At 55.1% G+C, this 27,826-nt stretch overlaps 3 protein-coding genes and 1 non-coding gene across 8 annotated transcripts; 3 read left to right on the forward strand and 1 right to left on the reverse strand.

Annotated features, from left to right (window-relative positions):
* Positions 1-400: 400 nt before the first annotated feature.
* On the forward strand, positions 401-8,611 carry SLC29A2 (solute carrier family 29 member 2). The gene is made up of 12 exons (XM_025879065.2): positions 401-429; positions 683-764; positions 2,252-2,412; positions 2,650-2,789; positions 3,414-3,548; positions 4,211-4,308; positions 4,523-4,607; positions 5,182-5,318; positions 5,560-5,665; positions 5,779-5,864; positions 6,649-6,848; positions 7,545-8,611. Exons 1-12 carry the CDS (start codon positions 401-403, stop codon positions 7,654-7,656), a joined length of 1,371 nt encoding a protein of 456 aa, XP_025734850.1. The 3' UTR covers positions 7,657-8,611.
* An 8,419-nt stretch (positions 8,612-17,030) lies between these two features.
* On the reverse strand, positions 17,031-17,112 carry TRNAS-GCU (transfer RNA serine (anticodon GCU)). Its single transcript has one exon. It is a non-coding gene; the product is annotated as a tRNA-Ser (tRNA).
* Positions 17,113-17,560: 448 nt separating this feature from the next.
* Positions 17,561-19,839, forward strand: B4GAT1 (beta-1,4-glucuronyltransferase 1). The gene is made up of 2 exons (XM_025879325.2): positions 17,561-18,740; positions 18,983-19,839. The coding sequence occupies exons 1-2, from the start codon at positions 17,685-17,687 to the stop codon at positions 19,172-19,174; spliced, it is 1,248 nt and encodes a 415-aa protein (XP_025735110.1). The 5' UTR covers positions 17,561-17,684; the 3' UTR covers positions 19,175-19,839.
* Positions 19,840-20,013: 174 nt separating this feature from the next.
* Positions 20,014-27,318, forward strand: BRMS1 (BRMS1 transcriptional repressor and anoikis regulator). 5 transcript variants are annotated; one of them, XM_073883436.1, is made up of 10 exons: positions 20,115-20,241; positions 22,794-22,939; positions 23,014-23,104; positions 23,268-23,395; positions 23,591-23,670; positions 23,762-23,858; positions 24,431-24,523; positions 25,643-25,707; positions 26,372-26,411; positions 26,775-27,318. In XM_073883436.1, the coding sequence occupies exons 2-10, from the start codon at positions 22,801-22,803 to the stop codon at positions 26,780-26,782; spliced, it is 741 nt and encodes a 246-aa protein (XP_073739537.1). In that variant the 5' UTR covers positions 20,115-20,241; positions 22,794-22,800; the 3' UTR covers positions 26,783-27,318. The 5 variants fall into 5 exon arrangements, with proteins under 5 accessions (XP_025734741.1, XP_073739537.1, XP_025734742.1 ...); XM_025878956.2 differs by having other exon boundaries at positions 20,014-20,241; positions 23,268-23,670; XM_025878957.2 differs by lacking the exon at positions 20,115-20,241 and adding an exon at positions 20,248-20,380 and having other exon boundaries at positions 23,268-23,670.
* The last annotated feature ends 508 nt before the right edge of the window (positions 27,319-27,826 follow it).

The following is a 27,826-nucleotide window of genomic DNA, read 5'->3' on the forward strand; positions in this document are numbered from 1 at the left end:
CAGGGGACCTTCTCGGGTCAGCCGCCTCGAAGCCGCACGGGACCGCGAGGGGTAGTCGTGGGTCCGAGGACCGCGAGGTCGAGCAGGGTCCAACGCGAGAGTCTAGAGTCGGGGCCAGGAGGAGGTGGGGAGGGGTGGTGCGACCCTCTGTCCCCGCCCCGGAGGCGGAGCGAGGTCCGAGCCTGTGGAGCCTGACACCCTTGGAAATCAGTCCCGGCCTTCCTTCCCACCTCCCGCCTCGCCCCCGCCCCCGTCCCTTTCGGGGGAGACCCGACCCCCCTCCCTCTGTCCACTGCCCGCAAGACCCAGTCTCGGCGATCCTCCGGCCCTCGGGCCCCCGCGTAGGTGCAGGTGCAGCACGCCACCTCCCTCCCACCCCCGCGCATCCCGCTGGGCGGCCATGGCGCGAGGAGACGCCCCACAGGACAGGCGAGTTGGGGACCCGGTGGGGTGCAGACGGGGATCCGGCTGGCCGTGGGCAACGCAGCCCCGCTGCCTTCGGGCGCTCCAAGGCTCAAAGCAGACTGGATGGAACTACAGTTCCCATAAGCCGCATCCCTCGGATGCCTGAGCGGGAGTGATGGGGGTTGTAGTCCGCTCTGCGGAGGGGGTGGCCTGGGAGGCGGGGGGGCGCGGCTGAGGCGTTGCGTCCTCAGGGTGACCTTCTGACTGATCCCCACAGCTACCACCTGGTCGGGATCAGCTTCTTTATCCTGGGCCTGGGCACGCTTCTTCCCTGGAACTTCTTCATTACGGCCATCCCGGTGAGACTCGCGGCTAGAGTGCCCGCCTCATGGCCACAACCACCATCAGCCTTGGACGTGCAGCCTTTGACTCCTCATTATGCCAGTTTGTGCGTTTGTCCGCTGAAGCACCGAGCCTCAGAGAGGGGAGGCGCCCCTCTCACAGATAGGAAAGGTCAAGCTTTCAGGGATGCCCAGATCCTACAGGGGCAAGGCCACCAGCAGGGGGATGGGGGATGGGGTTGAAACTAGCGAAGAACTATTCACCCCCCACCCCTGTTTGTCATTATTCCCCGGCTAGTCATTCCTGGGCTAATCCACTCCCAAAGTGGGTTATCCAAGACTTTGGTTTTCCTTGAAATAGCACAAATTACATTAATTCATCCAACAAACAGTCAATAATGTGCATCTACTGTGAACCAGGCCCTGTTCTTGGCACTGGGGCTATGGGAGGAAACACAACAGAGGAAGCCTCCACCCTCACGGAGCTTACATTCTCTCAAGGGAAGGCAGCAATCTGGGGTTTGTGTTCTCTTTGGGACTGGGTTATTCATATATATTCAATGCAACAACTTTCCAGATGTCTCTTCAGTGTCTGGCTCTCTGCTGGGCCCTGGAGACCCAAAGATGAGTCAACCCCTGGTCTTGAGAGGGAGCTGGGTGCCAAAGAGCTATTAATAATTTAATATGGCACCTGCCACCCCAAGCTTGGAGCAAAGTCCTTTGGGTCCCCAGAGGAGGGAATAATTCCTTCTGCTCCATAGAAGAGGTGATTTGTAACTTGGAAGAAGGGTAGGTAAAGCATTGGTGTGTGGGGGTTGGGGGGAAGTGGGAGGAATGCGGGAAGGCATTCCAATTCCAGGTGGAGATGACAGCCTTGCAAAGGCACCAAGGCAGGGGAATGCCAGACTGTTCAGAGAAGGAGCCAGAGCGTGGGGTACCTAGAGCTTAGCGGGACGGAGCAGGAGATGCAACACAAAAGGGAGGCCAGGATCTGGTTCTGAAGGGCTCCCAATGTTCCAAAATCTTGGGGCTTTGCCCTGTAGGCAACAGGGAATTGTGGGCAGTGGGGAGGAAGAAGTTAAGCAGAGGCTTAAAGAATGTGTGTTCCAGAGAGAAAGCAGTTGGTCAGGACCTAGGCCAGGGCCTGGCTTACAGGAGACACGCAATAAATCTTCAGCTGCAGCAGGAGTGGGGGTAGAGGCTTGAACCAGGGCACTGCAGAGGAAGGGTGATTCAAAGACAGAGCAAGGCCCAAGTTGGGGGTTCTTAGGGCTTGGGCTCTGTCCCAGACATCAGCTGCTCAATTCAGGGAACATTCATCGAGCTCCGACTGTGTGCCAGGTGCTAGGATCAGTGCAAGGACAAACAGACAGCTCCTGCAGACTTTAACTGAGCAATCCCAAACATGGGAGGAGACAGAGTGGAAAGGCTGGGAGGCTCCTCCGGGTAGGTTGGAGGGTGACCCTGTACCCCCCCCTGTGCACCCACCCCCGGCATTCTGACAGTACTTCCAGGGGCGGCTGGCAGGGGCCAACACCACCACCGGGACTCTGGACACCAACCACACAGGCCCTGCAGACACCTTCAACTTCAACAACTGGGTGACGCTGCTGTCCCAGCTGCCCCTGCTGCTCTTCACACTCCTCAACTCCTTCTTGTACCAGTGGTGAGAGGCCCCGCCCCTCGGGCTCTCCGCGGGCCATCCCTCTGTGGTACCTCCACCACCCCTGCTAAGGAAGCTCCATCTGGGCCCAGGGAAGACCTCCCATCCTTCCTCCACTCCCCCTGCATGCCCCCCACCCCGCCAGCTCCCACTGTCCACCCCTGGGCTCAATCTCTTGCCTACCTCCCCCTGCCGGGCCGGAGTCCAGCTGCTGCCCACTCTGCCCCTACTTATGAGCAGCATCCCTGAGATGGTGCGGATTCTGGGCAGCCTGCTTGTCATCCTGCTGCTCTTTGCCCTGACGGCGGCGTTGGTCAAGGTGGACATGAGCCCTGGGCCCTTCTTCTCCATCACCATGGCCTCTGTTTGGTTCATCAACTGTAAGTACTGCTGCCCTCCCCCACCTCCCCACCCTGCGCACCCAGAGCTTCAGCCCAGCCTCCTCTTGTAGCTGAAAGGGCCCAACGTATCCAAGAAGGAAAGACAGCGGCAGCAGCAACACTCTTACCCCTGATGAGAAATTAAGGCCCAGGGCGCCTGGGTGGCTCAGTTGGTTAAGCGACTGCCTTCGGCTCAGGTCATGATCCTGGAGTCCTGGGATCGGGTCCCGCATCGGGCTCCCTGCTCGGCAGGGAGTCTGCTTCTCCCTCTGACCCTCTCCCCTCTCATGCTGTCTCTCTATCTCATTCTCTCTCTCAAATAAATAAATAAAATCTTTAAAAAAAAAAAAAAAGAGAAATTAAGGCCCAGAGGGAGAAGAAAAGTCACTTGTCCCAAACCCACCGTGACCTAAGATCAGGCCTCCTGGCCCCCAGCCCCTCAGACCTATGGCTGCACCTGAGAAGAAGGAAGAAGGGGAGGGGGCTTATTACACTGGGGTGCCCAGAGTCTCATGCCTGCCCAGCCTCGTCCAGAGTCTCCTGTGCACCCTGCCACCGCCTCCTCCAGGGAGCCTCTAAGGCCTGCCTCGTTGAGTGGCAGCCCCCACTCTTCTCCCTCCACAGCCTTCTGTGCAGTTCTGCAGGGCAGTCTCTTCGGGCAGCTGGGCACCATGCCTTCCACCTACAGCACCCTCTTCCTCAGCGGCCAGGGCCTGGCTGGGATCTTCGCTGCCCTGGCCATGCTCATGTCCATGGCCAGTGAGTGGACTTGGGTGGCTGGAGGGCGGGGGTGGCCTCTGAGATTCTGGGGAGCAGACTGAGGGTGCTAGGAGGGAGATGCCTTGGGTTCTGGGTAGAGATGGAGGTGATGGGAAGCAGGGGGTTGGGTTTGGGGGTAGGGAGTGGTGCTCTTAGGCCCAGTGAGAGAGTGATCAGGTGAGGACTGGGTTAACTTGGGGCCAGGGGCAGGATTCCTGAGGCTGATGCTGGGGAGTGGCAGCAGCCTGGGGTGCAGGGAAGGAGGGACAGGTTTAGGATTCGGGCAAACTTGGTTGGAATCCTGGTTCCACCCCTCCCCAGCCAGGGGCACTGGACAGGTCACTTCACCTGTGTCAGTTTCCCCACTGGAATGCTTCCTAGAGCTCTGTCCTCAGACTGCAAGGAGTCTGCAATAAACATGAGCACATAATAGGTGCTCAACAAAAATGACAAGGACGGAGGAATGAGAGAAGCAAAGGGCTGGGCTGGGGCCCTGCACAGGTTCCTGAGTTTGTCAGTGAGCAGATCGGAAGAGGCCAGGAGGTGAATCTGAGAAGTACATGATGGGAAGTGGGACAAGAGTTACCACCACCCCACCCCCCGCCCCCGTGGGAGCCAGTGGAACCAGCCGCCTCCACTCTGCAGCTGAAGTTTCTGCACAGGTGGCGTGGATGCCCAGACCTCCGCCCTGGGGTACTTCATCACACCCTGCGTGGGCACCTTCATGGCCATCCTGTGCTACCTGAGCCTGCCCCACCTGGTGAGCCTGGTATTGGGCTCGAGGCCTCACTTCAGAGCATCTCAGATACAGCTCTGGGTCTGAGGCCCTGAGAGCGGCCAGGGGAGGAGGAGGAAGGGACCTGATCCCAAGAGGAGTCAGCCACTGGGGGCCTCCAGCCTCTAAGTCGACAGGGTGGCGAGGGATCCAGACACCTTCGCCAGGCCAGGCAGGGCCAACACTTTTCCTTCTGCAGGAGTTTGCCCGCTACTACCTATCCAAGAAACCATCGCAGGCGCCAGGTCAGGAGCTGGAGACCAAAGCCGAGCTCCTCCAGTCTGGTGAGCTCAGGACCCTGCTGGGGAAGGGAAGACCCAGGGGAGGCTAAAGCTACCTCCGCAGGGAAGCATTTCCCCTCTGTGATGCCTCCCCATCTAGAGTCCTCACCCCTAGTAGCCTTGTGTGAGCAGACACAGGAGAAATTCAGTGGGAGGAAAGTCGTCGCCGTTGGCTTAGAGCTTCGGTTTTCTCCTGTGTAAAATGAGGGGACAGTAGAGCTCCAACATACTAGTTCTGGGTCCAAATGCATTTGTTTGAATCCTGGTCTCACGACGTCCAAGCTGGGTAACCTCAGGCAAGTGCCTTAACCCCTCTGAGCCTTAATCCAGCTCCCACTGTCTGAGCCTCAGTTTCTTTATGTGGAAAGCAGTAGCAGTGAGATAATCCATCTCAGGTGCTTAACTCTGCCCGACACACTATGTGCTTCCGAGGTAGTAGCTTAGCATATTTCCATGGTTAATTCTCTTTGCCTACATCCCGGGCTGGAGGAGAGTCACTTGTTTTCAACTGCCGGGAATCGCCGTCTATCGAGCCTGGCTGTCACAGACATGACGCTGCCCTCTCCTCTTGCCCCAGATGAGAAGAACAGTATCCCAAATAGCCCCCAGAAGGTAGCCCTGACTCTGGATCTGGACGCTGAGAAGGAGCCAGAGCTGGAGCCAGAGGAGCCCCAGAAGCCAGGAAAACCTTCAGTTTTCATTGTCTTCCAAAAGGTTTGGCTTGGATATGGCCCCCAACCACCTGCTCTCTCCAGCCCTCTCTAAAGACCCTTGGAATAGAGTGGGGCCCTAGTGCTCCCCTTGTCCACTTCAAGGTGCCAGGGTCATAGTGGGTCAGGAACACAGCGAGGCCAGGCCCCGGGTGTCCTGCCCCCGGGCCAGGGCTTGGAGGTTGGGGCTGGGTGTTGGGTCCTAGTCGGCCCTGCCTGCTTACACCCCTGCCTCTGGCTCTCAGATCTGGCTGACGGCGCTGTGCCTTGTGCTGGTCTTCACCGTCACTCTGTCCGTGTTCCCTGCGATCACGGCCATGGTGACCAGCTCCACCAGTCCTGGGAAGTGGAGTGAGTGCTGGGAAGCAGAAGAGAGCAGGGCAGGGGAGGAGGAGAGGGAGGGAAGAGGAATGATGGGGAAGGGGAGGGAGGAGGGGCCAGGACGAGCCCTTTTTCTCTCCCAGGTCAGTTCTTCAACCCCATCTGCTGCTTCCTTCTCTTCAACATCATGGACTGGGTGGGACGGAGCCTGACCTCCTACTTCCTGTGGGTGAGCACACCTGGGCTGGGGGGTCTCTGATGGTTTCAGGAAGCAGTTGAGGATCAGAGGGTGTGAAGGAGCTCAGAAAGGTGATCTCCCCAAAGTCGGACCATTCTAGTTCCGGCAACAGAATAGCTGGCCAAGTGGTAGTGAGCACCTGACCCCTGGAGGTATGCAAGCCAGGGCTTGGACTGTGAACTCTTTGAAAGCAGAAGTCATGTTCAATTGACCTAGGTCTCCAGCATCCAGCCCAGGACCTGGCCCTCGGTACCCAGCCCAGAGACCCTTACATGGAGGTTCCTGTCCCATGTGAGAGGCTGGACAAGGTTCCTAGTGTTTGGGTTGCTTTTAGCCAAGGTGCGGCTTCTCTAAATGAAATCTTCCAAGGAGAGGCAACAAATGAAGCAGGCCAAAGAGGACCTGCTCTGATCCCAGCTGGGCTGGGGCCTAGATCTCCAGCCTCCAATCCCATTCAGCAGCACTGCCTGCCCCAAAGGGGTCTGTGGAACCCCCATGGGGTACTTGGAGGAACCCAGCTAGAAAGCCAAAGATGGCTGTGTAAGGTCTCCAGTTCCGCCATGCAGAGAGCGCAAGCTGGAGATCAGGAGGGGTGGAGGAGGCTAGCCCCAGGCCAGTCCTTGGTTGCTGAGTGGTCTTGGCCCAACCCCTCACTCTCCAGAGGCCTCAGTGCTGGGCCCTCACTGGCTCACACGGAGTAGGAGGCCAGGGGAAGAGACAGAGTCCAGGCGGGGTGGGCTCCCAGGGACGGCCCTCAGCCCAGCCTCTGCCACAGCCAGATGAGGACAGCCGGCTGCTGCCCCTGCTTGTCTGCCTGCGCATCCTCTTCGTGCCGCTCTTCATGCTGTGCCACGTGCCCGAGAGGTCCCGGCTGCCCATTCTCTTCCCACAGGATGCCTACTTCATCACTTTCATGCTGCTCTTCGCTGTTTCCAACGGTTACCTGATGTCCCTCACCATGTGCCTGGCGCCCAGGTCTGGAGGTCAGGAGGGAGGGCCTGAGGGCGGGGAGGTGGGCCTGCCGAGAGTGGGCCCATTCGGCTTCTGCCCAGCCCGGCGCTAGCTGTCTCGAGGCCCCGCTGGTGCTCCCCTGTCAGGTCAGGCCTTACCTGCTGAGCCAGCCCAAGTGCGGGAGCTTGGGAGAGGGAGCCTCAGCTGGGAGCATTCCTGCCAGCGAAGTAGCCCAGGGACTCCTTCTAGAGCCTCTCCTCTGGGCCTGTTTCCCCATCTGTGAAATAAATGGGTCGGACTACCATTCCTTTAGGCCCCAGATCCTCCCAAAATTCTCAGTTGAAGGTGGAGCTAAAGTCTTGATCCAAAGTGGGGGTTCATGGGCTATTTACTCTAGGGACAATGGAGTTGAGAATCCAGAGAGAGTAAAGGTGACAGGGAGGACCAGGCTGGGATGTTTTGTGGAGCATGAAGGCAGTGGAATCTAGAATCCTATTAATACTGGGCCTGCAGGGCCCGAGAGATGTCCTTGGCAGTGGCCTCCCTTTATAGATCAGGAAACTGAAGTCCAGAGAGAAGGGCCTAATTATGGTGACCCAGAGGTGGGGTCAGCCCAGACTAGAATTCAGGTGTCCTGTTGTATGGGGGGCAGAGGGCACTGGGGCTGGGTCCAGGTTTGGCCCCATGTTTCCTAAGAGCTCCTACTCCTGTGTGTTTTAGGCAGGTGCTGCCACATGAGAGGGAGGTGGCCGGCACCCTCATGACCTTCTTCCTGGCCCTGGGGCTCTCCTGTGGAGCCGCCTTCTCCTTCCTGTTTAAGGCTCTGCTCTGAAGTGCTCCATCCAGAGTTCGCCCACAACTCTCTTTTTGCTGTCCCTTTGGAGCTGAGACCCCAACGCAGGGGGAGTGGCGAGCTGGGTTCAAGCCTCTGCTGGGTGGGGGCCCCTTGGTCTGGGGGTGCCAGGAGGAAGTGGGTGCTGCTCTCCTTCCCCGGCTGGTGTCCGCTTGGGGGCTGCAAGGAAGAATTCACCAGCAGTCATTCTAACCCTCACCCAGGAATGGAGCTGACGCACAGAGACAGACTATTTAGAGGCACACAAGACCTCATTCCAAGGGCGCCAATCAGGGAAAAGGGGGCCAAGGGCCATGACCCTTCCCCCCATCATGAGTATATTTGTTAATCTCAAGAAATGCACTTGCTAATCTGTGGGGATCAGAGGCCACCAGTGGGGTCTTGCCAATGGTGTGGCTGGTGTGGCCCAGCCTCAGGTTGAGAGTGGGAGTGGGGGGCTCCTCTTCTCCCCAGGCCTCAGTAACCCCAGGATCAAATCTCTCAGACCCCAGGGCAGAGGATGCCAGGGAAGCTGAGGGCAGCAGGGAAAAGGAACAGACATTAGGGATCTGAGGGTACTCACGGACCCTGTGGGCCCAAACAGTGTTTTCAGTGCGAAGACTTAACTGTCTCCACTCCCCAGAGCCTCCATGGGTGCGCTGCACTTTACAATGTGCAAAGCTCTTCCATCCCCAAGTCACACTGAGACCCTTGGGGGGAGCCAGGCAGGGATTATGCTCTCCCTTTGTGCAGGTGAGGAAACCAAGTCTCAGGGGGAAATGACTGGTCCGTGGCAGAGCCGCGACCCAGCCCCCACCTCCCTGTAGGTGCTGTTCTTCCTGCCCACTACCTGCTTCTCTTTCCCTCAAGAGGCTCAAGGCCGGAGTCCTAAGCACTTACTCCACATTTTGGCTGTTTCTCCCTCCAACCTTGCTCCTGGGTCTAATAACAACCTTCTTCGTTTGTATAATCAATTCACTGAGTCTTTATTTCCAAAGTGCTTTCAGCTCTATCAGCTTTGATGAGCTGGGTGGGGTAGGGATGATTGTACCCATTTGACAGATGGGATGACTGAGGCCCTGGGAGGGGCAGGGATTCGTGGGCATCCCTATGCTGGGCCCTCTTGACCACACAGTGGTCTGTGCTCCTGGGCAGAGCACCTGGCTGCATGAACAACTATTGCTCTCCCCGTCCACCTCTGCCCCCCCAGCCCCACCCCTTCTCCAAAAATGGAGCCTCAGGGAGGCAGTCAGTGAATTTTCTGGAGGGATGGAGAAAAGGCCTGCTTCACCACACACCTGTACTACCCTGCCCAGCCCAGAGAAAAGCAAAGTCATCAGAGGCACCAGCCTTTGGGCCCACATGCCCCACCCCCTGCCTTCCAGAATATTCACTGAACAGCTATTATATACCCTGAGTCAGCACAGGGTCCCTGCTCAGAGGTGAGATATGACCTTGGGAGCTGAAATAAAGCCACAGGGCAGGCCCCAAGGCCAAGGGAGTAGAATGTAACACGGGATGGGGTCTGTGAGGGACCTGCAGAAGTATGGAATGTAAGATTCCAAAAAAGGATGCTGTGGATCCCTGTGGGAAGTCAGGGTGGCCCCTCTGAGGAAGCGTCCCCCCAGCTGGGCCTCAGAGGACCGAAAAAACGAGTCTCCGTCCCTTCCCCCACTGAGGTGGGGGAGGGGCATCCCAGGCAGAGAAAGCAGGGCTGGTGGAAGGTATGGACACAGAACATTCAGGGAACAGTGGGGACTTCTGGTGGGGGGGAGGTTGGGGAGCCCCTAGGATGTGAGAGAGGGAGGGGGGAGGGGATGAGGCTGGAGCAGTGGGTTGGGGACAAAGGATGAAGGGCCTTAGTGATGAGGTGTAAATAGGGGGTTAGACAGAGGAGGAGCGATCTGGGAGAGGAGAGCGCGGTTGCCTCTTCAGAGGCCCTTTAACTTAGTGGTTAAGTGCAGGTGAGCCGATCCAGCGTTCTGGGTTCAAAGCCAGGTCCTTTCATTTATAAGCACTGGGAATCGGGACGTGCCCATGTGTGGAGCCCTAGGGAGAGGTGGGGGCTGGAGTACAGAGGGACATCTCCTAAACAGGGGTTGTAGTCCTAGAGGTATCTTGTGCCGGCCACGAGGCCTTGCCAGACCTTTTGATTGGAACTGGTGAGGACAGGACCACACACTTCCTGGGCCCCCTTCTCCTTCTCCACGTTCACAGACTCTTGTCTGTTGAACCCAAAGCTCCCTAGACCTGCCAGACCCACCCTCACAGGCCAAGCAACAGTCCCAGGGAACCCACTGTGCTGGTCTGCAGTCACCTGGAGCAAGCCCGCACTGGGCTGAGCGGTGGAGGATGGGCCCAGAAAGAGGACACTCACCCTTCAGATGTCCTTATGATGCCACAACCTGCAGTTCCTTCTTCCCATCCTCTTTCCTGGTAGACCCAGCCCCAACCCGCCCATTAGATCACTCTGTAGCCGGCTTTCGATGCCAGAAACAAATACTGTGGCTGATGGGCTGCACCCGTCCGTTCCTCTCCTGATGCCCAGTCCCCCAGCCCCTGCCACCTCCCCAGCTTGACACAGCTGTGCCGGCAGGCCCAGCTTCTCTCAGAAGCAGCCAGCTGCCAGCAGCAAACACCTGGAGAGGGCTCTATGTGGCAAGTGCTGAGACAGAGCTGGAAGAGGGACACAAACACCTGAAGGCCAGTCCTTGCCCTCGAATTCCTCACCCTTTCATGAGGAGGACGCCCCCTGGTTTGTGAATGGATTCAACTTTCCAGTTAAAAGGCAGAGGTTGTCAGGTGGACTGAAAGTGGTGCAACCGTATGCTGTCTACCAGAAACTCACTTTAGGGCAAAAAACACAAACAAACTGAAAATGAAAGAATGGGAAAAGGTACTCCATGCCCGTAGTAACCAAAAGACAGCCAGGGTAAATATACTAATATCAGAGAAAATAGACTTCACGTCAAGAATTATTTAAGAGACAAAGGAGGAGGTTATATATTCAGAAAAGGATATAATAATTATAAACATATGCATACCTAACAACACAATCCTAAAAAGAATATGAAGCAAAAATGGACAAATTTGAAGGAGAAATACACATTTCTACAAGAATAGTTAGACACGTCAATACCCCACTTTTTTTTAAAGATTTTATTTATTTGACAGAGACACAGCGAGAGAGGGAACACAAGCAGGGGGAGTGGGAGAGGGAGAAGCAGGCCTCCCGGTGAGCAGGGAGCCCGATGCGGGGCTCGATCCCAGGACCCCGGGATCATGACCTGAGCCGAAGGCAGACGCTCAACGACTGAGCCACCCGGGCGCCCCATACCCCACTTTCAATGAAGGAGAGAACAACCAGACAGAAGATCAGCAAGGACACAGAGGACCTGAGCACACCATAAACCAATGAGGCCAAGCAGACACACACAGAACACTCACTTACAAACAGCGGAAGGTATGTACCTCCTTCTCAAGTGCCCAAGGAACATCTCCCAAGATAGATCATCAATTAGGACACCAAACAAAACTGCACTACATTTTAAAAGATTAAAATCTTACAAGCTATCTTTTCCAATCACAATGGAATGAAACTAGAAATCAATAACAAAAAGTGGACACTTCCCAAATATATACCAATTAACACATTCTGAATTAATGGGTTAAAAAAGAAGTCAAAAGATATGGAAGCAGCCCAAGTGTCCACTGATGGATGAATGGAGAAAGCGCGCGCGCGTGCACACACACACGCACACACGCACACACACACACACACACACTGGAATATGAGCCATTGAAAAAGAATGAGATCTTGTCATTTGCAACAACATGAAAGAAACTAGAGTGTATTGTGCTGAGTGAAATAAGTCAGACAGAGAAAGACAAATACCGTGCGATTTCACTCCTATGTGGAATCTGAAAAACAAAACAAAACAAAGAAACAAAAAGCAGAAACAGATCCATTAATACTGAGAAGAAAGTGGTGGCTGCAAGAGGAGAAGGGGATGGAGGGATGAATGAAGTTCACCTGTAAAACAAATAAATCATGGAGATGAAAAGTATGGCATAGGGAATACAGTCGAGAATATGTTATAGCATTGGGGCACCTGGGTGGCTCAGTCGGTTAAACATCTGCCTTTGGCTCAGGTCATGATCTCAGGGTCTTGGGATCGAGCCCTGCATGGGGTTCCCTGCTCAGCAGGGAGTCTGTTTCTCCTTCTCCCCCCCCCCCCCCCCCCCCCCCCCCCCGCCGCTTGTGCTCTCTTTTTCTCTTTCTCTCCTCTCAAATGAATAAATAAAATCTTTTAAAAATATATTTAAAATTTAAAAAAAGAATACTGTTATAACATTGTGTGGTGACAGGTGGTGACTGGATTACTGTGGAATCACTATGTTGTTCACCTGAAACTAATATACTGTATGTCAGTATACAATGTACAATACTTCAATACGGAAAACAAGAGAATCTACACAACGTATACTATGTTCTATGATTAATTTGCAGTTATTTTGCTATAAAAAAATAAAAGAACTACCTTTAAAATCCCCCCTCAAAAGAAAGAAATCAATCAATCAAAAAAGAAATTAGAAAATCTCTGAGTTACAAAAGAAAATGAAAACACAACACACTGAAATGTATGGGATGCAGCTGGAGCAGTGCTGAGAGGAAATCTGTAGGTGTAAATGCCTACATTAAAGAGGAAGAAAGGGGACACCTGGCTGGCTCAGTCGATGGAGCCTGAAGCTCTTGAACTCAGGGTCTTGAGTTCAAACCCCACTGGGTAGAGATTACTTAAAAAAAAAAGAAAAGAAAAAAGGAAGAAGGGTCTCAAACTAATCTAACTTTACACCTCAAGCAATTAGAAAAAGAAGAGCAAATTAAGCCCAAAGCTAGCAGAAGGAAATATAAAATAAATATTAGGGTGGAGGGAAACACAGTGCAGAACAGAAAACAGAAAATCAATGAAACTAAAAGTTGGTTATTTGAAACAATCAACAAAATTAACAAATTTTTGACTAGGCTAAGAAAAAGAGAGAGAGGACCTTAAAATTATTAAAATCAAAAACGAAGGTGGGGCCATTACTGTTGATTATACAGAAATAAAAAGGATTATAAGAGAATACTATGAACAGTTGTACACCAACAAATGAGAAACCTAGATGAAATTAACAAATCCTAGAAACACACAAACTACCAAAACTGATTCAAGAAGAAATAGGAAGTATGAACATACTTAGAACAAATAACAAGATTGAATCAATAATCAGAAATGTCCCAACAGAGAAAAATTCCAGGACCAGGTGACTTCACAGGCTAATTCTACCAATCATTTAAAGAATGAACACCAGAGTGCCTAGATGGCTCAGCTGGTTAAGCACCTGCCTTTGGCTTAAGTTATGATCCCAAGGACCTGGGATCGAGTCTCCTGTCAGGTTTCCCTGCTCAGTGGGGAGTCTACTTCTCCCTCCACCTGTTTGTTCTCTCTCTCTCTCAAATAAAGTCTTTTAAAAAATAATAATAGGGGCGCCTGGGTGGCTCAGTCGTTAAGCGTCTGCCTGCGGCTTCAGGTCATGATCTCTGGGATGGAGCCCTGCATCAGGCTCCCTGCTGCGCAGGAAGCCTGCTTCTCCCTCTCCCACTCGCCCTGCTTGTGTTCCCTCTCTCGCTGTGTCTCTCTCTGTCAAATGAGTAAAATGAGTAAATAAAATCTTTAAAAAAAATAAATAATAATAAAGAACAGGGGCGCCTGGGTGGCTCAGTCATCAAGCATCTGCCTTTGGCTCAGGTCATGATCCCGGGGTCCTGGGATCGAGCCCCGCATCAGGCTCCCTGCTCAGCGGGAAGCCTGCTTCTCCCTCTCCCACTCCCCCTGCTTGTGTTCCCTCTTTCGCTGTCTCTCTCTGTCAAAAAATAAATAAAATCTTCAAAAAAAATGAAGAATGAACACCAGTCCTTTCAAACTCTTCCAAAAAATACAAGAGGGGGAACATTTCCTAACTCATTCTATGACACCAACACTATCCTAATGCCAAAGCCAGACAAAGAGATCACAAGAAAACTTAATAGTCAATATCTCTTATGAATATAGATGTAAAAATCTCAACAAAATGCTAGCAAACGGAACCCAGCAGCTCATTAAAGGGATTATATACCATGACCAAGCGGGATCTACTCTAGAATGCAGTGGTTCAACATACAGAAAACAATTAATGTAATACACCACATTAATAGAATGAAAGGGAAAAGCCACATGGTCATCCTCACCGATGCAGAAAAAACATCTGACAAAACCCAGCACCATTTCAAGATAAAAACACCCAACAAGCAAGGAATCGATGGGAACTTCCTCAACCTGATGACGTACATTTATGAAAAATCCACGACTAATGTCATATTGGATGATGAAAGACTGACAGCCTCTCCCTGAGATCAGGAAAAGGCCCGCTTTTACCATTTCATCTGCTTAACTTTGCACTGCAAGTCGTAACTATAGCAATTTGGCAAGAAAGAAATAAAAGGCATCCAAATTGGAAAGGAAGAAGAAAAACCATCCATATTCACAGATGATATAATACATACACATACAGAAAAACAAATCCTAAAGAACACACACACACACACACACTTAGAGCTAATAAGCAAATTCAGCAAAATTGGAGGATTCAAGATCAACATACAAAATTCAGTTGTATTTCTATACACAAAATTCTGACACCAATTCTGATGTGTGGGTTTTTCCCCCACACCAGGCAACCCTCTGACACCACCGGAGTGTCCTCCAACGTGACACAATTCCGACACCATCTACCTGGAGACAGCATCAGGTCCCACATCTTCCTGGCTCAGTCCCACAAGATGGCCCCCGCTTCAGACATCTGTGCTCCTGACTGACTAGCTATACATCAGAGGTTCAGCAGCCCCCTCACTGGATTTGATTAATTTGCGATAGCAAATCACAGCACTCAGGGAATGATTTTACTTGCTGGCTTACAGATTTAGTACAAAAAGATATAAATCAGGAAAGGCCAGATGGAAGAGATGCAGAGGGTAAGGTATGTGGAAAGCAGACCGCTTGCTAATGGTTTTCAACTCTGGTCTTTTTTTTTAAGATTTTATTTATTTATTCATGAGAGACAGAGAGGAGAGAGAGAGAGAGAAGCAGAGGGAGAAGTAGGCTCCCAAAGAGCAGGGAGTCCGATGTGGGACTCAATCCCAGGACTCTGGGATCATGACCTGAGCCGAAGGCAGACGCTTAACCATCATCTGAGCCACCCAGGCGCCCTCAACTCTGGTCTTTTTTTTATTTTTATTTTTATTTATTTATTTATTTATTTGACAGAGAGAGAGAGAGAGAGAGAGAGAGAGAGAGAGAGAGAGAGAGTGGGCACAACCAGGGGGAACGGCAGGCAGAGGGAGAGGGAGAAGAAGGCTCTCTGCCGAGCAGGGAGCCTGATGTGGTGCTTGATCCCAGGACCCCGGGATCATGACCCAAAGGCAGATGCTTAACTAAATGAGCCACCCAAGTGCCCACAACTCTGGTCTTTGAATCTCTTATGCTCCACTCCATTCCAGCCAGTGTCGCTCCCCAGCCAGGCCCTTCTGCACAAATAGCAGGCAGGACCTTCCATGTAGCTTTCCTTGATCTTGACACCTCAGTGAGGCCATCACTACTTTCCAGTCTCCCCTCAAGCTACGACCACTGGGGACACTTCGGAAGCTTCTTATTCACTCATCAACAAACACACACTGATGCTGGCTATGTGGCTAGCACTGTAGTGTGTGGGAGGCAGAAGACACTGCGAGCAGGTGCCTGGGCAGACCAAGGGAGGTATCGTGTGAGTGCTGCAGATAAGACTCAGATGCCCAGGGGCCAGGCGGAACAGGGAAGGGGTAGTGTTGAAACCTTGGCCAAGAGACAACTGTTTGCAAAGGGTGAACTACTCTTTATGTTCCGGCCAATTGTCACCCTGTGGAAAAGCAGGCCTGGCATTGCCAGATCTCTCAGAATTTAAAAGTTGGAAATGTGGATTTTATGTGAAATCTTCTGATTCACCAAAGCCAACAACTAACGTGATTCAAAATTGTTATTTTCGGGCGTCTGGGTGGCTCAGTCGTTAAGCGTCTGCCTTCAGCTCAGGTCACGATCTCAGGGTCCTGGGATCGAGCCCCGCATCGGCTCTCTGCTCAGCAGGAAATCTGCTTCTCCCTCTCCCACTCCCCCTGCTTGTGTTCCCTCTCTCGCTGTGTCTCTCTCTGTCAAAGAAATAAAATCTTTAAAAAAATTGTTATTTGCAACACTGAGCAAGTCAAAGATGACCCTAATAGCACCAAATCTGACGTCTGCACCTCCAGTTTGCCAGGACTGTGCTAAAAGGGTTTTCACATACTTTTCTCCTCTCACCCAGCACAGGTCACCAGTGAAAACCTTCAAGGATAGTACCTGTCAAGTCTCCTGCAAGGCTTCATCCCCGGTGCCTAACACAGCCCCTAGCGCAGAGCAGTGCTCAGTATGTGGTATTGCTGGGGCTGCAGAATATAGGTCCCCTGGTTTCTCTTCATTTCAACAACCTGGACTTTCTGGGGCACCTGGGTGGCTCAGTCGCTTAAGCATCTGCCTTTGGTTCAGGTCATGATCCCAGTGACCTGGGACTGAGCCCCTCCTTGGGCTCCCTGCTCAGTGGGGAGTCTGCTTCTCCCTCTGTCCCTCCCCCCTCCTTGTGCTCTCTCTCTCTCTTAAAAAAACAAAACAAAACAAAAAACTGCTTTAAAACAAACAAACAAGCAGAACAACCTTGGCTTCCTACAGCCTATGAAGATGAGGGCAAAACTTGTCCTGGCAATTGGAAGCTCTTCCCAGTCTGCCCCAAACCACCTTCCCAAGATTCACAGAGCTCAAATAGTTATCCCATATAACTGATTTAGCTGTCGAAGTAGCTGCCCTTCCCCCACAGCCTCTCTTCTTCTAAAGTGCCCATGGATCAATTATTCCACAAGCACTTATTAAGCGCTTTCTGTATACGTTGGCTGGTGTTAGTATATTCTAGACCTCCTGCTTAAACGTGTATGTGTGTATGTTGGGGGGTAGGGGGTGGGGGGGTGGACAGAAGATCTCCCCCTGGGAGAACTGCTAGGGGGAGGGGAATCAGTGGGCTGAACAGGGTGATGATTTCAGTGATCAAACACCACAGCACTACCAAATTCCACCACTTCCTGAGGGGGCTTCTCTAATTACCGCAGGTAATATATTGGCTCCCCATTTGGCATCAGCCAGAATTCCAATTCGGGTCTTCTACGTGCCACTGAGCCCTGGGCTCTCTTCCTAGGGAGTCAGAAAAGTACACCCCCGTCACCTCGTGTAAAACACGACCGACGAGGATGGGATTCGAACCCACGCGTGCAAAGCACAATGGATTAGCAGTCCATCGCCTTAACCACTCGGCCACCTCGTCCCACGTAAAGCGCTCTTTTCCATATGCCCTTATCTCTCATCTCCGCACCTTCTGCTTCCCCCCGCCCCCATCCATTCTTCAGTGTGGCTTTCACAGGACCTGACGGAGGGAGAGACAGCGGAAAGAAAGGGACTTTTTGTGTTCCTTCCCGCCCGCCGCAGCCGCGAACCCGCGCCATCCTTCACCAAGCTGCAACCAGAGTTCTGCCACGGTTTCCCCTCCCTAAGACGGGGGCGAGCGCGCGGGTGTTTCAGAACGCGCCTGGTCCAGGGGGTCGCACACCGATCGGGAGGGAGGGGCGCGTGTATCCCTGGGAACACGGCAGGCGCGGCCGCGGGCACTTTCAGGGTTTGCACAGCGCGGGACGGCGGCGCATGCAGTAGCTCCTCCTCGCGCGCAGGGGGCGAGCTGGCGCGCCCCAAGGCCAGCTCGGGCGGGGAAGCTGCGCGGGGCTCGGCTCGCCTCGGCTCGCTTCGGCTGCGCTCGGCAGGCTGCGGTAAATCCGGGCTTGCGGCGGCTGGCAAAGGCTGCGGCCCGGTGGTCCCTGCTGCGCGCTCGGAGCCCCGAGAGCCATGCAGATGTCCTACGCCATCCGGTGCGCCTTCTACCAGCTGCTTCTGGCCGCGCTAATGCTGGTGGCTATGCTGCAGCTGCTCTACCTGTCGCTGCTGTCCGGGCTACACGGGCAGGAGGAGCAAGACCAGTATTTCGAGTTCTTTCCCCCGTCCCCGCGGTCCGTGGACCAGGTCAAGGCGCAGCTCCGCACTGCTCTGGCCTCTGGAGGCGTCCTGGACGCCAGTGGCGACTACCGCGTCTACAGGGGCCTACTGAAGACCACCATGGACCCCAATGACGTGATCCTGGCCACGCACGCCAGCGTGGACAACCTGCTGCACCTGTCGGGCCTGTTGGAGCGCTGGGAGGGCCCGCTATCCGTGTCGGTATTCGCGGCCACCAAGGAGGAGGCGCAGCTAGCCACGGTGCTGACCTACGCGCTGAGCAGCCACTGCCCCGATATGCGCGCCAGGGTCGCCATGCACCTTGTGTGCCCCTCGCGCTATGAGGCCGCTGTGCCCGATCCCCGGGAGCCGGGGGAGTTTGCCCTGCTGCGGTCCTGCCAGGAGGTCTTTGACAAGCTAGCCAGGGTGGCCCAGCCCGGGATCAATTATGCTCTGGGCACCAACGTCTCCTATCCCAATAATCTGCTGAGGAATCTAGCTCGTGAGGGGGCCAACTATGCCCTGGTAATCGACGTGGACATGGTGCCCAGCGAGGGGCTGTGGAGGGGCCTGCGGGAAATGCTGGATCAGAGCAAGCAGTGGGCAGGCACAGCACTGGTGGTGCCTGCCTTTGAGATCCGCCGAGCCCGCCGTATGCCCACGAACAAGAACGAGCTGTTGCAGCTCTACCAAGTGGGCGAGGTGCGGCCCTTCTATTATGGGCTGTGCACGCCCTGCCAGGCGCCCACCAACTACTCCCGCTGGGTCAACCTGCCAGAAGAGAGCTTGCTGAGGCCTGCCTATGTGGTGCCCTGGCAGGACCCCTGGGAACCATTCTACGTGGCCGGAGGCAAGGTGCCCACTTTCGACGAGCGCTTTCGCCAGTACGGCTTCAATCGCATCAGCCAGGTGCCCAGGGAGAGGGCATGGGAAATGGGGCAGGAGGAGTGGTGGGCTCTGGGAGCTATGAGTGGTCCTGGATGGAAAGGAGGCAATGAGGCAGGACAGTCATAGTTCACGAAGTGGTTGGATGGTGTGGAAGATCCAGGGTGCTTCCAGAGGAGTGGGGATGCTGGAGAGAGGCTTTAGGGATGTCAGTCTCGGCCCTAGCGGTCTCACCCAGCTTCACTGACCTGTCTCTCCTCCAACAGGCCTGTGAGCTGCACGTGGCAGGATTTGATTTCGAGGTGCTGAACGAAGGTTTCCTGGTTCATAAGGGCTTCAAGGAAGCTTTGAAGTTCCATCCCCAAAAGGAGGCCGAAAATCAGCACAATAAGATCCTTTACCGCCAGTTCAAACAGGAGTTGAAGGCCAAGTACCCCGACTCCCCTCGTCACTGCTGAGCCCTTCCCTCTCCTAGTCAGAGAAGTCTCAGCCTCTTCCCTCCTTAGGCCATCCCTCAGGCCTGACAGGGGTAAGAAATGTCACTCCACTTTACAGTGGTAGCTGTGGTGTTGGAACACTGGACTTGAATATGGGGTGCTGGGATCAAGTCCTAGCTTTACCACTAACTAGCTGTGTGGCCTTGAGCAAATCCCATTTCCTCTCTGAGCCTCAGTTATCCCGTCTGTAAAAGGGAGGTGAAAAAACCTACCTCACAGAACTGTTGGGAGGCTCAGATGAGATGCTATATGTGAAAACATTCTGTAAGCTTCGTACAAATGTGAAGTATTATTAATATTATTACAGTATTATTGTTATTATTATTAACAGTCTGGGGTGGGTGGGCAGTAGGAGAGCGAAAAGTATGAATGGGGCAGAACTGAGAAGTCGGGAGTACTTAACATAATGGGACTTTTTGGAAAGAAATCGGGTGAAGGCGTTGAATTTAGTTCTTAGCTTTTGGGCAGAAGCCTAAACTTCCTGGTTCTTCCAGGCCTCCGCCCTCGGGAGCTTTGGAGAAAGGAAGGGTCTGCAGATTCTCTGCCAGATCTGTGTCCTCAAATAGGTTGGGCTGGGTTATTTGCCTACCAACGACCATGTGTAAATAAATGAGTGTTCACACCTACAGCTGGCTCCATGACTCTCCTGAACCTGGCGGGCAGGGGGTGGGGTCGTGGCTTCTTCCCTTGAACACGAGGGACGGGGGGACGGAGGGAAGGAGGTAGCTGCGGCCCAAAGGGAGACGACCGCAAAGCAAGGAAACCACGAGGGTCTTTTCCGCCAGCTGAAGGCCTGCGTGAATTTCGGCCGGTTGCTATGGAGACCGACCCCGCGGTATCCCAGCATGCCTCGCCCCAACTGTCCAATTGTGCTCTCCACCACGGGCGCCTCCTGATAACGTGTGCGGAAGTGCGGCGGGCCCCGCCTCCCGGAGTAGAGGGACTGGCGCGACGTTTCCGGGAGTCCGGCAGACGCGGGCACCTCTCAGGGAGTTTCAGACGTCAACTCGGAGGCCCCCTTCCCCGCGGTGCGTAACGCTCCTCAGGGCACCTGGTTCGGCGTCTCTGGCCAGTCGGTCGGAGCTGGCCCAGTGAGGGCCGAAGCGGAGACTTAACCGGCCGGACGCGTGTGGCGCCTCGGGGCCCCTGTTGGCCGCCGAAGAGCCGGTGACTCCCCCCGCCCGCGGCGCCGGCGCAGACGCGAATGGAACGGGGCGGGAGGGTCCTGGCGCGTCGCGCTGCGCAGGGGTCTGGATTGGCTTTCTCGAGGGAGAAGAATCGGTCTTCCGTAGAGGTCTGCCCTCGAAATGCTGACTTTCTAAAAATATAAATTACTTGTGTACAGCGCCTTAACAATATCCTTTTCCATCCTTTACGCCTTGCGATCTTTACAACACTCAGAGTAGCGGTGGTTATCCTCATTTTGCGCCCGGGGTAAGGAGGGGAGGTTGTGATTTAATTTTGCTCACTCAGTAGAATCAGAGACAGCTGGAGACAAAAGTAAAAAAAATATATATATATATATATTTAACAATGAAGAGGAATTGCAAATTTTGGGAACTGCAGGAACTCGGGCTTGAGAATGGGAAAGATGAAGCTGGTTTGGAGAACTGAGGTTTTCAGGTCAGATTCAGATCATTTATGAAATCCTTGAGGAATGCGACTAAGCTGTGCCGTGAGCCAGTTATTTTACACAACTCGAATTGTGTCAAGGAAAGTTAACAGAATACTTTGGATTTGCAACCACTACAGGGTCCTGGGGTACCCTGGAAGGTACCAAGAAGTAAAAGCCTGCCTGAAAAAGTGTTCTTTGTTTAGTTTGTATTTGCACATCCACGAGTCGTGAAGTTAAGTACTGTGCTGGGTGAGTGAGGTACAAGTGCATCCCTGCCCTGGGGAGGCTTACAGCCTGGTTGGACAGACAGATGTGAAGATGGGCAAATAGGAGATGTAAACAATAGGGCTTCTTGGAGAGAGTGGTGTCTACACTGATCTAAAGGACTGCAGAACCGTGCCCAGAGAAGTTGGAAGAACATCAGAGTGAAATCGAAGCCTCCGGGAGGCGGAAAGATTAACTGTTGGGAGGACCGTTTAGTCTTCCTCTTAATTGATCTCTTGGCAGCATTTGGCACTGTCACCATCTTTCCTTCTGAAATTTTTTCTCCCCATGACTGAGTTTCTCTTCCTCTGCCTCTTGCTAATTTCCTTCTCCTTTTCAGGGCTTTCATCACCTGCCCCTTTGGTGGCCCTGGGAGTTCCATCGTGGACCTCTTCTCACTCCACACATACTGCCTTGCTCGTTGCGCCCTCTCCTAAGGTTTGAAGAACTCTGTATGACGATGGCCAGATCTCTGCAGCCCAGATTTCTCTCTGAGGCTTAGACTCATGTGCCCCCACCCCTGCTCCTTCTCTCATTTTGGAGTGTGTGCCCATGCGATTCACTCTGCTTGGAATGTTCCCTCCCTGGCCACCTCAGCTCATCTGTCTGAGCCCTCCATGCTGCTGCTGTAGCAAGGATCTTTTTCTGTAAGCCCTCACTGTTGGAGCAAGCTCCGGTTTCCAGTCAGATGCCTCTCCCATATGCCCCCCCCAACCCTTCTTAACCCTTCTCACACCACAGTCTGCTTCTCTGCCTCTCTCTCCCAGGAAGCTGTAAACTCCTTGAGGTCAGAGACTATCTGCCCCATCGTGCCCAGGATCTACTGTAGTGTCTGATGGTACCTGGCATCTATTAGGTCTTCAATAAATTTTAGTTGAGTAAATAAAAGAAGGAATGACTAATAGTGTTTATTGTTGCTGAGAAGTCAACTAAGAGAAGTACTAAAGAATACTGGCATTGGGCACCAGGAGGTCGTCTAACGCCACATGATTCATGTCAGCCCAGGGCAATCAGAAATGGAATGGAACACCTGGGAGGTGAAAGAATAGGAACAGCCAGAGCTTTGAAAAGTGTCGCTGTGAGGTGGGAAATGGGGAGTGCTTAAGTGGAATAGGGTGAGGTTCTGTGTTTCTGCTGTTTCTAAATGGGGGACAGTACCTGAACACATTTGAAGTTTCCTGGGCAGGAGCTGTCAAGAGGGAGGGTTGGAGAAACAGTGGAGAAGGGGGTACTGGTAGCATGAGGCTCCAGAGAAAGCAGAAGGACACGGGCGTTGACCCGGAGCACAGTGAGGCAACGGGGGGATTGCCAAGTGTTCTCAGGAAGAGAAGTGGAGGGCCTTCCAGGTGGAAGGATCAACAGGAGGGGTGGAGAGAACAGTACTTAAGGACTGACTGTTAGATGGTGGGGTGAAGCCACTGGCCCAGTACTTCAGCCCGCGCAGGGCCTTAAATGCCCCATTCACAAGTGGGGGCACAGTCCCAGAGGCAGTGGGGGAGCCCATCCTTGCTGTTCCCCATCTTACCGACCATCACCTTGGCCAGCATTCCCCAGATGGGGATCACCAGCAATGTCCCAGGACGGGAGCATTTCCGGCCTCTGGGAGATGCGCAGACAGGGCCTGGTTTGACTCCCCGCATGGCCACTTTCCTGCTCGGAACTGAGGACAATGGTAAGTGATGGTTCCCCTCCTTCTCCCAGAGCCCAGATGCCCGTCCAGCCTCCGAGCAAAGACACAGAAGAGATGGAAGCAGAGGGCGATTCGGCTGCCGAGATGAATGGGGAGGAGGAAGAGAGTGAGGAGGAGCGGAGCGGCAGCCAGACTGAGTCGGAGGAGGAGAGCTCGGGTGAGCCCCTGACGCGCGCACGCGGGCGCCCGGCCGCTCCCCCTCAGCCAGCGCTGACTGGCGTCTTGTCCCAGAGATGGATGAGGAGGACTACGAGCGGCGTCGCAGCGAGTGCGTCAGCGAGATGCTGGACCTGGAGAAGCAGTTCTCGGAGCTAAAGGAGAAGTGAGCGTGGGGCGTCCAGGGCTGGGTCCCCCGGCACCCGGGGTGAGGAGGCGGCCGGCCTGGCGCGGGGCAGGGGTGGCCAAGGGCCTGCTGCGCGGGCCTGGCTGGGGAGCGCCGGGCGCTCGGCCACGTGTTTGATAGACACACGCCTTTTCCCTCCCAGGTTGTTCAGGGAACGGCTGAGTCAGCTGAGGGTGCGGCTGGAGGAAGTGGGGGCCGAGAGGGCACCTGAGTACACAGAGCCTCTGGGGGGGCTGCAGCGGAGCCTCAAGATCCGCATTCAGGTGGCAGGTCTGTGGGCTGTCCTGTGCTCTGGGGCAGCCCCCAGGCCACCTCCCTCTTCGTCTGCCAGAGCCCCTGGCTCTCTGCTCCCTGCTTTTCTCATCCCTCCCCTGACCGGCCCTGCTCCTGGCTCCCCCTTTTGGACACCCGGGTCCCTAGCCAAGCAGGGCTTCCCATCTCTCCTCCTCCCCCCCATCACTGTAGGAATCTACAAGGGCTTCTGTCTGGACGTGATCCGGAACAAGTACGAGTGTGAGCTGCAGGGAGCCAAACAGCACCTGGAGGTGAATGTGACTGGGTGCTGGGGCGGGAGGGGCGCGGTCCGCGGAAGTGGCTTGTCCCCGCCGCCCCGCTGAGTGGCTCCGCCCCCTCCAGAGTGAGAAGCTGCTGCTCTACGACACCCTGCAGGGGGAGCTGCAGGAGCGGATCCAGAGGCTGGAGGAGGACCGCCAGAGCCTGGACATCAGCTCTGGTGAGGCTGCCCTAGGTGCTGCTCTGTCCTTGTGCATCCCGTCTGCTGCTCTGCCTGCCCTGGGAGCATGTCGGGGAGCCTGCTTCATGGGGTCACTGTGGGGCCCAAACAGAACCAGGCACAGAAAGGACCCAGCCCAGGGCCTGGCGCACAGTGGAGGCTCAGCAAGAATGGGTCCCCCTGCCCTCCTCGGCCCCTGCTCTCTTTCCAGAACAGAAGGTGCCATTCTCACACCCCCACACCTACAACAGCCACAGTCCCCTCCATGTCCGCAGCGCCTGTGTTCATAAGGGGTCCTAGGGAGGCCGGAATGGTCATTGGCCCACTGGTCACTAAACAGATGAAGAAACCGGGCTGACAAAAGTACAAGGACCCCTCCCCCAGGCTCGCACAACCATGCCATCCGGCCCTGACCTCAGCTTCCACGCCCCCGGCCCCCGGGTGCTCTCCACCGCCCTGGGAGGGAGAGGAGGGGAAGGGCTGGCCTGGCTCCTGTGAGGGACACAGCTGCAAGGGCGGGCTGTCCTGGGAGGGCCAGCACCTTGATCCTGACTCTGGCTCTGGGGGCACAGAGTGGTGGGATGACAAACTGCACGCCAGAAGCAGCGCAAAGACCTGGGACTCCCTGCCAGCCAGCAAGAGGAAGAAGGCCCCTCTCGTTTCTGGTATCCTTCCACCCAGGGCAGCCCGAACCGGGCAGGATGTCAGGGTTAAGGGAGGCGGGGGTGGAGAGGGACTTGGAAGGCGGAGTCACGCTAGACACATAGGCAAATCCAACTGTCGGGAATTTTCTGTGAGGCCCTGGGTCTCTGCTGGGCCGTGTGGACCATAGAGAAACAGAAGTGTCCACTCAGTGACTCCCCCTAACTTGCTGAGTGAAGTCTTCTTCGAGGCTCTTCTGGTTTTCCCACAACATCCCCGACAGGTCCCAGACTTTCCCACCACCACCCCCTTCTCCGCCTGCTCTCACTTTCCACCCTCTTCTTGGAAAGCTTTGCTGCCTATCTCTGCCTGGTCAGGGCTTGTCTCACATGTTACGTCCTCTGTGAAGCCTCTCCTGGTTTCTCCCCAGTGGCAATGCCTTCTCTCTACTCTGCACCCCTGTGGCCTAAACTGGGGCACCCACATCCCATACTGTAGTTGCCCCCTGCCCCACCTTAGGCGTGAGCCCCTTCAGCTCAGGGCCTTCTGAGCCCTCATCCCTCCTGGCAGCGCCCAGCACAGACTGGAATGGAATCCGCACGCCCTCCACCCCCGGGTACTCTGCGGCCATCAGACTCTCAGGACACGGGCCACCTAGTGATGGCAGTCGGGTCAGGCAGGGAGGGAGATGTCTGGGCAGCGAGGACTTGAGGGGTGAATGGGAGACATCAGGTACAGAGCCCAGGAGGACAGAGCAGATGGTCCCCGGAGGGGAGTGGGAGACCAAAGGAGGGTTGTCTCCCGAATGGAAGAGACTGAAATCTGTGTGTAGAAGGGGCCAGATGAAGGGACAGGAAGGGGACAGGGAGGGAGTAGAGGGAGCAAGGTCCCTGAGTGGGTGGGCTGGGTTTTCAACTCCTGACCTTTACACTGGAGGGGGGGAGGGGGAGCTGAGGGGAGGTAGGGGTGAGGCTCAGTACCCCCCCCCAGACTCGTGAAGAGGCCACAGGCCCTGCCCCGAGAACCTGGGAGCCAAGAGGGAGGAGACAGAACCTGAGCTCTAACCTGGGTCCTCAGCCCCCTCCCCACTGTGACACCTGTCCCCTCCACTGGGCTTCCTGTTTCCTTGACCCCCATTGCAGGTCCTTACATCGTGTACATGCTGCAGGAGATCGACATCCTGGAGGACTGGACGGCTATCAAAAAGGTGGGGCCAGGGCCCCTGTTTCCCTCATGCAGGTCCCCATCCCTGACCCCAGCTTTGGTCTCTGTGGGCTCACCACGCCTGGGCTTCCTGAGGGCCTGGGAGCTCTGCTAAGCCCTCAGCACCTTCTGCCTTTAGCCCAGGGTTCCCTGGCATTGCCCTTTTTTTAGAGAGAGAGGAGGAGAATGTGTTTGCATGTGCAAGTGGTGCAGGGGAGGGTGGGTGCAGAGGGAGAGAGAGAATCCCAAGTAGGGGTCACTCCTAGCACAGAGCCTGATGTGGGGCTCGATCTCATGACCCTGAGATCTTGACCTGAGCAGAAATCAAGAGTCAGATGCTTAACCTACTGAGCCACCTAGGCGCTGGCCTGAGGCTTCCCTGCAGGAGGGTCCTTTTAATCTGTGTCAGCCCCTTCCTCCTTCCAGGGCAGGTTTTGATAGGATGGGAGGGAGGGAAGGCAGCTGTTCTGGGCTGGACTGGCCTGGTGTCTGTCAGGGGACCACATCAGAGCTTTGCTTAGAAAGGGTCTTATGCCCCCCCCCCCCCCCGCATCTCCATGCTGCACTGACCCAGCAGCGCCCCCACCCCAGAGAAACTGATGTGGAGGAGGGTACTTGCCAAGCTGGAGGCAGGCTCTCAAGGGGGGCTTTTCTTCTTACCCACCCAGGCCAGGGCAGCTGTGTCCCCTCAGAAGAGAAAAGCAGATGGTAAGAACCACAGGAGTTGTTCGGCCTCCTGCCACCCCCTCCCCCAGTCCAGAGTCCTGGAAAAGAGCCCAGAAAGAGGCAGTGGTTATGTCAGATCAGTGGCCCCAGTTAGAACGGTTTGGGGAGCAGATCGGTTTGGGGAGCGGGATCCGCCGGGGTGGGGTAGGGAAGCTCTAGGTCGATGGGGCTGGGGGATGAAGCTCCCCGCACCTGGGACTGGTCAGGGAGGGCTGGAATGCCGGGCCCATGGGTGCAGGCCATAGAGCTGCCCTGGGCCAGCCTCAGGCTGTTCCTCTCAGTCCCCCATAGGCAGTGGTGTTCCCCTCCGGGTTCAGCTTTTCACCTGCAGTGCTTCTTCCTTAGGACCATGACCGTGCTGTTCAGAGCCAAGGGGCCCCTCGGGGCAGCTGTCAGCAAAGCCAGGACTCGCATTTTCCTGCTGTGGGAAGGCAGACTGACAAGCCCCTCGGGGTCTGTCCAGCCAGCTCCCCGGTGCTGCTGCTGGACCTTCCCCTCCAGCCATTGCTGGTCCGGACCCCTCTGCCCTCCTCGGGGGCCTGCACAGCTGTGGCCCAGAGCTGCCCTAGCCAGGCAAGACTGTCTCCTCCGTCCCTAGTGAGCGCACCACCTCCCCCTCCCAAAGGGCAGCCTCCTTGGTGCCCTCCTAGACAAAGAAGATGTGGCTCGTCTTAAGCCAAAGCAACATCCTTCCTGCTGACCGTGTACCAGTTGCTGAGCCAGTGAGCTGGGCCCCACTCTGTGGGAACTCTGAGCCAGACATTATATTTTGGGGGCCTGTCTCTCCTGGCTTTTGTTGGAGGTGAGAAGGCAGGCTCCCCGGGTCTTCTCAAGGAGGTTCTTGGTGTCTCCCAGATTGCAGGGACTGGAATTAAAATCTCTCCTGGGACTCCGGCGTGACCTGTGTGTGTCTGATTTACCTTGCAAGAGAATCAGGGCTCCCACGGGGAGTGCCTGAGTCAGGCAGGCTCTCCTGGAGTCCCTGGTACCTCCCCTCACTACCCGGCAGGAGCCAACCTACTCTGAGTTGGGGTATCGGGAGGGGCAGGGGGGACTCGCCCACCACACCTCCCAGAGGTGGGGGAGTGAGCCCTGGCTGACCAAGGGCTCCTGAGCCAAGTCTGAAGCAACACGTGGCACAGGCAGACCATGTGTCCTGGGGTGGGGAAGGCAGCTGTGTGCTCCAGGCTGGGAGACTGGGTCACGTCTGCACCTGCCCCAGTCCCTTGGCGGATTGGTAAGGCAGGCTGGCAGGGCCTGCATGCGTAGGAGGCAGCTGGCAGCACCCCGTGTGCTGACGACCTCACAACCAACCCCCCCCCCCGCCCCGTTTAGCGCTGCGTGTTGGAACCACCCCCAGAACCTCAGTTAAGCAAAGGGGTTAGTTTCCATGGAGA

The sequence above is a fragment of the Callorhinus ursinus genome, unplaced genomic scaffold (genome assembly GCF_003265705.2).
Source record: "Callorhinus ursinus isolate GAN/ISIS: 27379988/994484 unplaced genomic scaffold, GSC_fseal_2.0 scaffold51, whole genome shotgun sequence".
Lineage (NCBI taxonomy): Eukaryota > Metazoa > Chordata > Mammalia > Carnivora > Otariidae > Callorhinus > Callorhinus ursinus.